This window comes from Xenopus laevis, chromosome 2L, assembly GCF_017654675.1.
Source record: "Xenopus laevis strain J_2021 chromosome 2L, Xenopus_laevis_v10.1, whole genome shotgun sequence".
Taxonomy (NCBI): Eukaryota; Metazoa; Chordata; class Amphibia; order Anura; family Pipidae; genus Xenopus; species Xenopus laevis.
The window spans coordinates 85,515,640-85,530,599 of record NC_054373.1 but is presented as its reverse complement, the minus strand read 5'-3'; the positions used below and the strand labels follow the sequence as shown (position 1 = coordinate 85,530,599).

Below are 14,960 nucleotides of genomic sequence, written 5' to 3'. Positions count from 1 at the left end.
TGCTAGCGAATTAACGCTAGCGTTCGGCGCTTAGTGAATTTGCCCCTATAGTGTTCTACAGCATAGACCTCTTGTCATAAACAACGGTTTGAAAGATTAAATAAGCAAAGGAAATGTTCCATAGGAAATAATAATTTTAGGTGATGACATATTTGGTAGACTATTACTATGTTACACCTGAAGAAATATAATTGTAATTTAGGTACTAAATGACATAACTTCTCCATAAATATGTTTACTATTGTTTACCTGATAACATAAAGGGAAAATATTTTAATTAGTCAGGTAGTTAAAGCAAAAAAAAAAAAGTGCCTTGGGAGTTTTATACAATGATATCTGGGGACCCACTTCTTGTCTTACTAATTAATGTTGTTTACATCTCTTTTAAACATCTGGACACTTATTTAGATACTGTCTCAAAGTTAATGCAGTAATTATATTCTGGCGTAACTCAAATGCAGAGTGTGTGCATGAATATACGCAATTATACGGATTTGCATTGCACAAAAATAGTTGCAAATGAGATGGGTGTGCAACTGCGTGAGGTCATTGTGTGAGAAAATAGCATTGGCAGTAATTTAAATTCGCAATTTGTGAGAACTGTTTTGCAAATATTTTCTCCGCCACCAAAGTTCTGTTGTAACTCAAATGCAGAGTGTGTGCATAAATATTTGCAATTATACCATATTTAAAAATCTCTTATGGACATTTGAAGTGGGAATAAAAATTTGCAATTCTGCTTGCGCATTAAATACACCACTCTTTATAGATATACAATGTGCAGGGCAAATATTTTCACTGTGTGAATCGTTTAAAAATGAGTGTGTCTTGGCATAACTCCCATAATCCTTGGCTGCAAGTACAGTCCAGATTACCTGCTGCCCCTATTAAAGTCCCTAAAAGAACTAATTCTTTCAAGAAATGTGCAAGCTTAACTGTATGTTCTGCGCATGTCTTTGGACTTCGTCTGAGAGACATTGTATATGATGGAGTGGACATGCTGGCACCCTTCTTACAGTAATGAAAACATTTCAATTCCAACTGGCCAATATTCATATTGGGGGTTCTTTGCCCTTAAACAAAATCTGTTATTGTCTTAGATTTTTCCTTATAAGAAAAAAATAAATCTTTCACTGTTTATACGGTATTAATTTGATTCCAACAAATACTTACCATTTAGCTAAGTTATTTATATTTACTTGAAGAATTTAAAATCTTTGTATTTTAACTGAGAACCCAGATTCTACGTCTCCATGGGGTTGGTGTCAATACAGTGTAAATTCCAGGATACAGTAATATCTGGGAAAAAAAGAAGCATTTACCAGCATGGGATGCAAAAAAGGGCATGCAAAAAACATTAACGAAAACATAAAATTTCGGGAGAATAAAATCAGAATTCTACTGTATACCCATTTTTGATTCTTAAAAAAATGCTGCTTAGTACCACATGTATCATTAACAATTTCTTGTGCTCTCGTCTTACTGATACCACTCTCTTTTTTTCAATACCATAAGGATGCATGCTGCATTTCTTATTGTGATAATCCCTCTGATTCTATTTCTTTTAACTTTTTCATTATCTTTGCTTTCTTGACATGCAACTTCCACTTAGCTGCAGTTCAATTAAACTGCAGCTAAGGGTCTATCATATTATCATTACAAGCAATTCATTTCAAGTTCAATCAAAACTGTGTATGGCTGACGTTTTTTTTTGCATTAAATTCAACTTTACCTATTGAGTCTGAGATACAACTGTGACTGAGGAATGGCATGCTTGTGTTACCATTCCAATTCAGAGTTCATTTCCTATATGGATAAGCTGAAACAAAAAATAATAACATTTTGTACATTTAGAAGGCTTGTTGATCCCATCTTCAGGTTTTTTGTGTTGTGGTAGAGGTAATAATAAAGCATAAATTACAATTATCTCACCTGCTGAATGTAGGTATGGTGTGATTTAACATTTGATTTCACAAAAGGTCTATTGGTGCTGGTATTCTCACATGGAATGAAATGAAATTGCTCAATGCTTATTTATAGGCAGTAGTTGCCAATGTTCTATGCTCTTAAAGCATGGAGCTTCATGCCTTATTGGCATGTTTGCCTACAGTGGTCTTGGATCATCATGAAGGGCTATCTGACACTAATTTGTTGAGGTATGGTGCTTCAAGGTGAGCCAGGAATGGTGCTTTAACAGGGTAGTGTTTAGCAGAGCTACTTTATAAGAAGGTGGTTGAAGATACAATTCTGTCGTTTTGGGAGGTTTGCTTACAGTTGCCTTGGTTCTTCATGAAGGACCACCTCACACCAAATATGCTTACCTAACCAAATATCTTCAACACTATAGTTGTTGGGGAGTTCCTTTATAAGAAAATGGTTAAAATTTAAATTCCGGCATCTGTATTTTTAGGATGGTATGGTTACAGTAACCTTGGTTGTTCATGAAGGACTACCTGCCCCTGACTTTGCTTACATGAGCATAGTTCTTAATGATGTAGCAGTTAGGGGGTCTACTTTATATGAAGAAGGTTGAGAGTTCAGTTCCAGCTTGTTTTCATATCAGTCTTTTTGGTATTGTTCGGTTACATTTGCCTTAGCTCTTCATGAAGTACCATCTGCCACCAAATTTGCCTACTTGAGCATACAGCGTTAACGGTATTGTAGTTGGGGGCTGCTTATAAGTCAGGTTGAGAGTTCAGTTCCAGCTTTATCTAACATGTCTTTGGGCATGGTATGCTTATAGTGGCCTTGGTTCATCACTAAAGGCCATCTGACACAAAATTTTGTGATCCAATTATGGTACTTCAAAGGTGTAGTGGTAAAATGAGATACCTAGATCCTCAGCTCTACTGGTGGGGTTAAGCCCTTATAAACATATGTGTCTAAGCAAGAACTTCTCCAGTGGAATAACTCATCAAATTGAGTGGGTGGCCCGGGTGCTCCTTCCCTAGGCCCTCAGCTCAGGGGTGCGGACAAACCGTATAAGAAAGCAAAAATGTTGGAGCAAGGCACTCAAAGGTCACGCAGGATCAAACAAATGTAGAGTAAAAATAGAAATCTTTATTAGTATAAACTACTTATGCCTGACGCGTTTCGTGTCGAGGACACTTAGGGGCCGATTCACTAAGCTCGAGTGAAGGATTCGAATGAAAAAAATTCGAATTTCGAAGTATTTTTTTGGTACTTCGACCATCGAATTGGTTAAATTCGTTCGAATTCGAACGAAATCGAACGAATCGAAGTAAAAATCGTTCGACTATTCGACCATTCGATAGTCGAAGTACTTTCCCTTTAAAAAAAACTTCGACCCCCTACTTCGGCAGGTAAAACCTACCGAAGTCAATGTTAGCCTATGGGGAAGGTCCCCATAGGTTTGCTAACCTTTTTTTGATCGAAGGATTTTCCTTCGATCGTTGGATTAAAATCCTTCGAATCGATCGATCGAAGGATTAGCGCTAAATCCTTCGACTTCGATATTCGAAGTCGAAGGATTTCAATTCGAGGGTCGAATTTCGAAGTATTTTTTACTTCGAAATTCGACCCTTAATGAATCTGCCCCTTAGTCATAGGCTAACCTAACACCCTCTTCACTGACGTCCCTGCGCTGGAGGTATTCACACAGAGCCTCTGGGAAGCTACTTCCTGCTGTAAATACTTGTTGGAGCTTCAACTGCTCTTTCTCTTTACCCTATCTACCTTTCTCTCCTAGAGAGACTAGTCTGCCCTACTATAGCTAGACCTCATTTACAGGGTTTCCTGGTCCCGACTTCTCTCCAGATCAGTTGCTTCTCTGGGCCTTGCTGTTCCCAGGCTCCCCTGGGCACACCCAGCTGGATCAGCATCCAGCAGCCAACGAGAAAGAGGCCACTCCTTACACACACTATAGTGCAGTGTGGCAGGAAGTTGTCATTATACTTCTTGGCCAATAACACTGAGCTTAAACTCAAATGGATACATAGGCTTTTGCCTAGTAACTAAGGAAAAGGGTAGGGCCTTGATATATATCAAGGGGATCACAAAACTATATGTTAATGTGTCTACTATTACCTCTTCTCTCCTTAAAGTTTCCCTTATTGCAGTTGTGTTCGCAATTTCATGTGTGATTTAAACAATTGGTTTTCATTAAAATCTTACAGTATAAAAGCAAAATACATCCATTGGCGCTGGGGAAATGTAAAAAAGTTTCCTTTAATTGTTCCTCCAAGAAAGATATCAACAGTGAGGAATCAGAGCCAATTGTCTTGAATGTGCTTCATTAAACAAATAATTCTTTATTTCATTACAGCTAAGTCATTACAATGAAAAATAACCACATGTCACAGTCACTGTATTGTCTTACAGAGCCAAAAAGAGTGGAAGATTCCATGAGGCACATAGCTAAGGGCTAAGGTGTGGCTTGGAAGCAGAGAAAATAATGTAATATGCAGTGGCACTGAACCTCACAGTATAAGGGTTCCAGTATACTTGAGTGTTTCTTCCCATAATAGGGGCTGGTGAGCACTCACATGAGACACTTCCATTTTCATCTATCACTATGAAGCTTTAGAGTAGAGGCATATTGGCCATTTTTGGTCACAAACACTTGCAGGTGATTTTGATACATGTCTATGAGGGATGATTTGGGGCATATTGGTGCTGCTTTCTTAGGCTACTTACAGTATAAACATGGTGCCACCCATAGACTTGCATTGAATTCTCCTATAGGTGTTTGTATTAGGCCTTGCCAGGTGATTGTTGCCTAGAAATCTGCACTGCTATTCAAAGTGCCCTTTGTGCTATTACCTTTAAGGGAATAATGTAAAAATGGAATCATGTAATAAGTGCAAAGTTTGCTCTAGGTTAAATCATACTATCGGCTGTTCCTCTTAAACAGCAGAATAGGAAATGTTATTTGCTCATTTGCTAATTTGGATTGCTAGGCCTGCAGCAAGCTTTTCCTCTAATTATTACAATACCCACAAACCTGATAATGGACCAGAGTCCCAAATATTCCATGTATTGTGGGAATGCATCTATGTATGGTCAGTTTACCCCATGTCCAAACAACAGTTTTCATAGAGAGGCATATCATTACTAATCAGTTGTATTGTTATTATCAGTCATGACTAGTTTACTCTAGATATTGTTGCAGTGTATACAGTAGGTGATAAAACTGACAAATGCAGCGTAGCATGTGACAAATAATAATTCCAAAGACCTCCTGATATAACACACATATTTATATACTGTATATTAACTCACCCTTAGTATTCCTACACTCACAAACACATTTATGATTCATGGTAACTCTGCCAAAAATGTGAGGATTATATGAGACTGAATTAGTGTAAATGTAATACCACTGCAGGATCTGGAAAACGTTGTCTTTTTATTGGTTGTATCTCTGTTGTTTGTGGTTATGTGTGTAAATACATTGATTTACACTGTACTATAAATCGTTTTAAACACTGGTTCACAATTAGAGAACCAATCTAACAGTCAGTGTAAAGGTTCAAGTATTTGTGTGTATATACAATTATAAACACCTTTAAGCTGCCAATACAGCTCATTCTACAATCTTGCTTTTTTTTCTCTCCTATTAAATGACCTGAGATTTATGCTCAACAATTAAAAATTGATACTTTCCCAATGTATATGTAGAACAGGAAACATGAAATGTATTTTTGCCAGAGGTGAAAAAAAATTCACACTGTTTTAGCACATATGCAATATTACATCCAAAGTGCAATCAATTCTGCTGTGAAATAAATACAAGAGGTCCTCTGCACTCAACCCATTATCAAAATATTTAAGACATTTTGTGCATACAGCTACTAAAAAATGCCTTACCCTTTAAACAAAACAGATTTTCATTTTGGATTGTTTGTCCATATATTGCAATATATTTAATATTCAACATGAAGGGGCATATTTATCAAGGGTCGAATTTAGAATTTATGGGAGTTTATATAAACTCCCATAAACTCCCATCAACACAAAATTTGAAAAACGAAATGACCAAAATTTATTAAAGAATTTGAATTTTTTTAATTCATCTACCCGCAAACTCTAATCGAATATGAATCAAATTGGATTCGAGTTTTTTTCACCAAAAAAACAATTTCCAAAAGTTTTTGTAAACTAAGATTTTTTTTCAAAATACAACCATACGACTCCAAATTGATTGTAGGAGGTCCCCCATAGGCTAAAACACCAATTCAGCAGGTTTTGGATGGCGAATAGTCAAATTCTTAAAGGGACAGTACTGGGCAGATTTATCAAGGGCCGAAGTGAATTAGAGAGAATTTTCGAAGTAAAAAAATTCGAAATGCAAAGTAATTTTTTAGATACTTCGACAATCAAATAGGATACTACGACTTTGAATTTACTTCGAATTCGATTCGAAGTAAAAATAGTTTGAATATTCGACCATTCGATAATCTAAGTACAGTCTCTTTAAAAAAAACTTCAACTTCAATACTTCGCCAAATTAAACCTGCCGAAGTGCTATGTTAGCCTTTGGGGACCTTCTACAGCATTTTTCTAAGTTTTTGGAAGTCAAAGTAAAATTGTTCGATCGTACGATAAAATCGTTCGAATCGTTCGATTCGAAGAATGTAATCGTTGATCGAATGATTTTACTTTGACCGCAGAATACCCAAATTCTATGAAAAAAGTTTGAATTCGATATTCCAATTCGAAGTATTTTAATTCGATGGTTGGATTTCGAAGTATTTTTTACTTTGAAATTGGACCCTTGATAAATCTGACCCCTACATGATAAATTTTGAAATTCAAATTTTTTTTAAAAAATTTGAATTGAATTTGGACTATTGCCTAGTCAAATTACACTATAATAAACTCGAAAATTCTAATTTAAAATTTGACCCGTGATAAATCTGCCCCAAAAAGTTCTGATGCTGCAGACCATCTTACTGATAGAGGGCAACGTGTCCCAAAAGGGATATTCATAGTGCAGAGTGAAACAGAAAACAACAAAATTGCCAAAAGAAAAACATCCTTATAACGTTCTTACCTACAAAATCATTGCCTTTGACTTTTCCACTTACTTTTCCAAAATCATAATTTTATTCTCTGTAAGCATGAGCATGTGTTACTTACATATTCAGCATTATACATATTCAGCATTAGCACAGAGATTAGATCACTCCGGTGCCTTAACATTACATCAGGAAACGCTGCTCATCTCTCTAAATGTGTATTTTTTATAGCACTAAATTGTAGTAAAGACTAAATTATTTGCCACACAGTATAGCTGATATAGATATTTGGAGCAATGCAATAAACTTCACAAATTCTATGAAGACAGCTAAACGAGCCAATTGAAATAAATCAAATTCAGAACAGAATTTGACCTGAAAACATGTAAATAAATGATTTTGTAAAAAGTTCAAGTATTAATAAGCATTTTAGAAAAAAGATCTTACTTAGTTAGGAAATGTATAATCTCATGCAGAAGGAAGCGTCTGAAATCAACAATTAAGTGCCATCCCTTAATATTTACTGTTTTTTTTTGCTCTAATAAAAAATTCATGGCTACAGCACTGTATATGTGAATTACAGGCTTCTGTTTAAAATGTAAATTTAATAGCTTCTTTATTCAGTTTTTATTTAGTTATTTTTGACTGACAGACTCTCTGCTAAAATAAACCCTACAAACTGAATAGGCAGATTACATTATTTTAAATTTTTTAACCTTTATCCTGTCTTTTTTGTACAAGTATGGGATTGGCTATCCAAAACCCGTTATCCAGAAAGCTCCAGTATTGGAATTCCGTCTACCATAAACTCCATTTTTAACAAATTATTTAAATAAAGAAACAGTACCTTGTACCTGATCCCAACTAGGTTACAATTAATGCGTAATGAGTTTATTTAATGTTCAAATGACTAGCAGATTAAAGGTATGGTGATCCAAATTACGATAAGATCGCTTATCTGGACAACATTCTGGACAATAGGTCCCATAAATGTATTACTCCCCACTGTATTTTTGTGGACTATATTAATATATTACTTATATTAACTAGATAACATATTTGAAAGTAAAAAGGAATATTATTCTTTAAAGCACAAGAGGTAATGTAATAAACGTAAGTTTTCTACTTGTCTAGTAACCAACAAGCAGGTAGCATTTACTGGTTAGTAGATGTGGACACTTTTTATTACATTACCCTGGAAGTGTCAAATAGAACATGAAGAATGTTTATAGAGATACATTCTCATATTTTATGATTGTTTGAATGGTTACAGGCAAGTCTAGCCTAAAGGTTACTTCTAGCCTACCCACTTGGTTACAGAATGGCACACAAAGCAATTACAATAGATGGTCACATCCCAGAGTAATGTATAAGGTAATGTAGTAAAAAGTAAATAGGGTAACACCAGGTCCACACTGGGTTATAATGCCACATGAGGATGCAGTTATATGCTGTTGTCCCCACTACACTAGTTACCTGTCCTCCTTCTTAGACATGGACAGAGAGAGGAAGTGCTAATTTGAAGAATTAAATCCAAAACAATGACAGCTGCTGATGTTGTATAATCGTAAGAGTCAACCTTAATGTCTAGCCTTGTTGCCCTTGTACCTGATGCTGAATCCTCCTTAAGTAAATGGAAGATATTATCCATGCTACCCTCACAGAAATAACTAACTATCTTGCAAGAACTTTTTTTGACGACTAATAGGGATTATTGGATTTCCAATAAAAGGAAGAAAATGGTGATATTCAGGCTTTATTCCATCCCAGAGAAGCTGTTTCTAATTTCAGATGGTAGACCAGATGGGAAGATAACTGCCCAGAGTCACAATAAGTCAATTACCATGTTCCAACTAACCTAAGTCACTTTAAAGACAGTGAAGTCATCTCCACTACTTTTCTATAAGTTCAAAATTAAGTGACTGGAGGTGCAGATATTCAGAGTTTAAGATAATTTCCAAAGATCTTGCCATATGAACTTTATATTTTGTTCCAGGCCCAAAATCCTTTGCTTATCATATCACAATTTGGCCCGTGGAAGAAATAAGAAAAAATAAATAAATACCAATATAAGACACAAATGACAGCAGCATTCAAAAGGATAATGGCTTTAACATTGGCAAAATCTGCTACATTTAAATTTCAAAGAAATCAGTGTATCTACACAGTTTCATCTGTGCAACATGGCAAGTCATAATTATGAGAGTCATGTATACCTTTAGTGGCTTATCCAGCTCTAGAGACATTAATGTTGAGCATTATGCCAAGTCCAGTCGTTTGAATCCATGTGAGAGCCAAAATGAAAAATCAAACCCTTCCAGCAATTCCTGACATTAAGCTCAAATTGACCTGAGACCATGTTTGGTACATTTTGGGGTGCTTTATTTATTTTCAAAATGGCTTTTTTCTTTCTTTTGTTTTAAATTTCACATTGGCCTTTTTTTGAAAGTCAACCCCACTTGCTATTATCAAAGTAGGTTCCATGTTGTGTACGCAATTGTTGCACAGAAAAGCAGGTCCATTTTGTTTGGAAAGGGTTAATATCCCGGCTCTATTTAAAACAAAACAAAAAAAAAATATATAGACAAGCTTTATTTGTCAGGCAGTCTGTTCCCCATACAATATATATGGGATTAGGTAATAATGCATCTATAAATGGATATTTATATAAATACATGTAATTATCTATATGGTTTGTCTATATTGTATAACACATTTACAACCATAGAAGCTCAAAAAGATTGCAGAGCAATACTTTCTAAGTCTGTATGGTAGTGACAAAGCTAATATTCTGCATGACATATAAGAAGGTATCAGGGTGAGGAGGTAATCTCATTCCGCATTCTACACAACTAAACAAAGACATAAATGGAACATTTAAAATGAAGCATAAAAATATTAGTTTAGAAAAAAGGCATTAACAGCAATAATATTAGCAAGTCTAATCATGAGCATAATAAAAAGCTATAATAAATAGAATAATGAGTTGCAAGTAATAATTTAAGAACCATGTGCTTTCATGGTACAGTGTTACAGCACATTATTGTTTTAATAATCTAGAAAAAAAAGTTAACACGTAATAGGACTTTCTGCCTTACTCCTTTCCATTTCAGATGTCAAATGTTCCAATCACAATGCCATGTCTGCCATATCCCAACAGGTGAAAGAGATCATGAGGTAGATGCTGAACAGGATGGTGCTGCTGAAACAAAGAACTGGTAGATAATGGCTGACTAAAGCAAAGATAGGATGGCTTTCCAATCATAATACCCAGCCATCTCCACAGACACCCAATTCCCATTTATGTGAAAGGGAACATTGGTTTCTATGGCAAGGAATGTGGAATTCCATGTTCTATATCTATGGCAATACCCATCTGCTCAAAGAAGTGTCTCCTATGCTATTCTATTTCAACTGAAAGGAAGACAGCTGAGATGGCCATTTTCATAGCTGCTCCACTAAGAGGGATTATGTCAATACATAGAAGTAATTAAATGTCTTGGAGTAAATTGTATATATTAGCTCTATTCCAGATTCCATTATTCTCTGGATGCTGTGTTATAGACAAGCAGCTTTAACAGTCTCAGGAAGGCTTTCTTTGTTAAGACTATCCTTTAGCCTGCATATTATCCACGTAAAGACCTCAGCTTACACTCATCTGCATATATATATATATATATATATATATATATATATATATATATATATATATATCTATACACAGAAGTGCAAAATGTATGTACACAAATACATCAAAAACCAGCACCAAGTGCCTTGTGGTGTCAAAAATAGTGTATTATTGCATAGTATGTACAACAGGCATTTCAGTCCCCATTGGATCCCCAAGGTGAAAAGGGTCCCAATGGGGACCAAAGCGTTGGTTGTACATATTATGCAATGATACACTATTTTTGATACTGCAAGACCCTTGGTGATTTCAGACTTGAAGTAAAGTATGCATCACTGGTAGGTCACCTATTGATTAATATAGCTCAGCATTAGTTAGGATTTTTTCCCAACTGTCCCTATTAAAACCCTGTTCAATCTCCTTAACCATGTGGTGGCATTACACCAGAGGCTCTAAGGGGGAACCCATATTACTACAGAGAAAGAAAGGCAAATATACCAGTGATCACAGAAAAAAATACTCTTGGTGGAAATATATTTAATCAACAGTCAGTTAACTTGTTTTGTGCAGCAAACAGTGCATTCAGTTGTGGTGTGCATCACTGGATCCCTTGCATGGCCCTTTATACTCAACGGTTCCCCAAAGGCCATGGAATCTGCTGTCTCTCTTGTTGCCCTGTTAATCATTCGACAAATATTTTGTGAAGGAAGAGAAGAAGAAGTAGCTAGCAACAGATATAACATGGTTGATAGAGACAGAAATGCACTTCAGAAACAAATTTCTTTTGTACTAGATACCAGCTAGAAAATGCAGTGCAATGATCTGTTCTCTTAGAAGTCTAAGCACACAGCTATTCGTGAACATCCATGACTTCACTTTGGTAAGGACATTGCACCACTTCTATCTTTGCTTAAACAAATGACCTACTATTGGAATAAATAATTCCATTTTTCTGTAGTCATTTATTCCCTTCCTGGTTTGGAGAATAGAGTTTTAGAAGTGTTTGCCATTAAATATAAACATTTGCCAAAGTTAAGGCAAAAACGCAACAGTCTGTAAAAAAAACAAAAACCAAAACAAAAGCAAACATTTGCAGTGCAAGTTTACTCTCATCAAAATGTCCAAACCCCTTATTTGGCTTATATCATCTACAGGACCAAGGAATAGGTCGAAATGGAAATAAAGTTACTGTTTTTCCAGGTTGTTATCCTATTGTACAGCGCAGTGGAATATGTTGGCACTTAGAAATGACAAAAAACATTTTAGAAAAACCTAGTAAGTCTTGCTTTTTAACCCCCTTTTAAAATTCTACTTTTAGCACTGCTCTTAAATCCATTTTCTAATGGTTGTTAACCTTTTTTGATTTTTCAGAGAGCAAAAAATGGTCATCTAGAAAAAGAAGCATGTGTCTATTCAGCTCCTGTGAGTGTGTTAATAGTCAAAATAGCTTTGATGCACTGAAGTTGGCTTATTCCATTACAGGAGTGAAAAAAGATGTTCCGAAGAAGTACGGTTTCATCCCTGCCATTCTCAGCAGCATCTAAAATCTACAAAACTCAAGAAGCCCACAGATCTGCAGATTCCCACAACAGGACACTTATAAAAAGTTGTATAATTATGTCATGGACACCATTTCTAATATCATGTATGGAACATGTACATCTTCCCATTACTATGGGGTGCAAAACTTCCAGTAAATTACAATAAATATTTAAAATGGATTCCTAAGGCAACCAGATATGTGGTAAATTATCACTTACACCTAACTAGTTATAATCTGTGTATAATTTGGTGGTACATCACAGAGTAGACTTGTAAAAAGCAGAACAAACTAGTACAGGAGAAAGCTTGAATGCGTTCTTGTATTTTTCTTCTGTACTCAAGTATATACCTATAAAAAGGTAACGTGCTATTACTTATAGTCACTCCGCTTCTCTTTTCACTTTGTGCTTGAGCATTTATAGTCATGCTCGTGTGTCCATGCACAGGTGCTGAGTTAGCCTTTGACCTAGTAAGGTGCACACAAGGAAATATCCTTTTACATGTGATGAGTACACTTTCCACCAAGGTTTAGACCTTGCATGGCCACAGAACCCCTAGATAACTATAAGTTAGACAAGTGAAAACTTGCTGATGTCCATATTTTCATATGTCTCAAAGGAAGCTGTTTGTCAAACCCCTTTTAAGGAATTTATTATATATCTAGAGAAATATATTTGATGGCTGGTTAGTACTGGCGGCCCACCTGCATGTCTTCACCCAAAATTCAGGGGATATAAAATATTCTGTGGGCATTTGCAAGGTTTACAAACATTAAAAAGAACATTTACCCAAGAAGAACTAGTTTTCTTCCTCCCTGATGCCATTTTATGCACGTTTCATGTCTCTCTGGTAGCTCATATAATGATTTCATACCGGTAACATTTCCATTTATGCTAATTTGTGGCACAATTGTTTGGTTAATACACTTCTATATTTTTGGCATCTGAGATGCAATCACTGATTCTGTGAATCAATAGAAAAGCAGCCATTTTGAGCATGCTTGTAACATGGATGCAAAGTGAACAAAAGTCCGAATGCAGGCTATGAACAGCTGATTTGATTAAATCAGTCTAGATTTCAAACCAATGGAAATGATAGCAATTAAAGAACACTAATGTCAAAATACAAACTGAAATTCCATAAATGTGACTTGTAAAAGTCCCAGATAGATATGTCTTGTATAACAAATGGTCAGTGTCTTAAACAAACTTAAGATACATGATAATGCAGGTACATGAACTTTAAACTTTTTAGATTTTGAAACATATAGGAATCCATAAATTCCATCAAATATTTTACATATTTTCATATAAAATCGATAAGTATTTTAATATTAGTGTCCCTTGTATCTATAAGTTTTCTGTCTATGAAATGTATCCATGTTACTTTGGATATAAATATATATAGTGATTGACACCAGCAGCAGCTAAAGTTGAGTTCCATCTAAATCAGGAACATATACAGTGATTGCACCCTCAATATATGAAAATTCAACAAGATGGAAGGTTATAGTGCCTCTTGGCAACATGTAACCAACATGTTCCTAACAAAAACACACGGTCTGGTAAGCAAATCATTTTCATTCAATGTCAAAATCCCAATAAAAATATTTCTAGTGTTATAAATATAGCGATTGACATTAGCAGTAGCTAATGTTGAGTTCCATCTAAATCAGGAACGTATACACTGACTGCACTCCCAATGTATGTGAATGCAACAGCATGAAAGTTTATAGTGCTTTATACACCACTAAACCTAAAAATTCCTAGCAACAAAAAAAAAAGCACGCTACCGTGTAAGCAAATAATTTCCATCCAATGTCAAAATCCCTTTGACCCTATAGGTGTAAAAAGATTAATACCACAAACAGGGATTTTTATAAATGTACCTGTAAAGGTGTGTAAAATAAGGAATTAGACACAGTGTTTATAAGTGGCCATGTTCATAGTTACTTCAGCAAACAGCATGGGCATTTATCATGCTGCCTTTGTCATGGGTGTGTCCTGACCATTACAAACATCTTTACTCCTAGCAGTGCAAGAGGCACTGGAGGTTAATCTAGCTCTGCCTTTGAAAGGGAAGGGGGTTTGGTGATGAGAGGTTTAAGTGGGGTGAGTGGGAGAGTTACACAGCTGTGGTCATTTTTTAAGTGTTTTTTTTGTTGTTCTTATAATAATCTCTAAATCTTCTTTATATATATGTATAATATTATATACAGCGCGTACAAAAGATTAATGTACATTGTCTTCTTCACAGTCTGGTCTGGGCTTCAGGGATGTAAATCTCTATGCTGTCAGCACTCTCTGTGGCAGAGTTGTGTCGATAGGAGGCAGCCCGCTTGGCTGCCAGTAGCCTTTTCCTGGCCTCTTGTCTCTGGCGATCAACAGAATCCAAGGAGCGATCCTTCACAGGGTGTATTTTCTGGCGGAGAGGCTTCTTTGGTATTGGAGGGGGCAACTTCTTCTCCTCCTTTGAAACAAGATGGAAAAAAAACAGCCTCTGCTAGTGAACACATGTATGCAATGAGCATGCAACATTATACAACATATTCAATGAAATAACAGAAAAGGGCATACATCGTCAAAAATACTCTACAAGACACATCCTTGTGTGCTTCTGAAGTGGTTGTTTTCACTGCAAAGAGATGTGGTATCAGCATTCACTGAGGGAATTTATACACAAGTATGTAACAAAGTGCTTTTGAGTTCTGATATACTTATAGCAAATGCAGAGACTCCAACCCTCTGTTGCACTGAACATTTATTTCAGATTGTACTAATACTGCTGGCTACTTGGGTGCGTGTAGAGTA

The 14,960-nt window shown here is 35.7% G+C and overlaps 1 protein-coding gene across 3 annotated transcripts in view; it reads right to left on the bottom strand.

Annotated features, from left to right (window-relative positions):
• Nucleotides 1-11,128: 11,128 nt before the first annotated feature.
• LOC108708218 (disks large-associated protein 3-like) overlaps nucleotides 11,129-14,960 on the bottom strand; it is a 210,512-nt gene continuing 206,680 nt past the window's right edge. For all 3 annotated transcript variants that reach the window (XM_041582126.1, XM_041582124.1, XM_018246690.2), the window contains one exon: nucleotides 11,129-14,619. In XM_041582126.1, coding sequence (XP_041438060.1) covers nucleotides 14,401-14,619 — 219 coding nt within the window. In that variant the 3' untranslated portion in view covers nucleotides 11,129-14,400. The remainder of the gene's footprint in view (nucleotides 14,620-14,960) is intronic.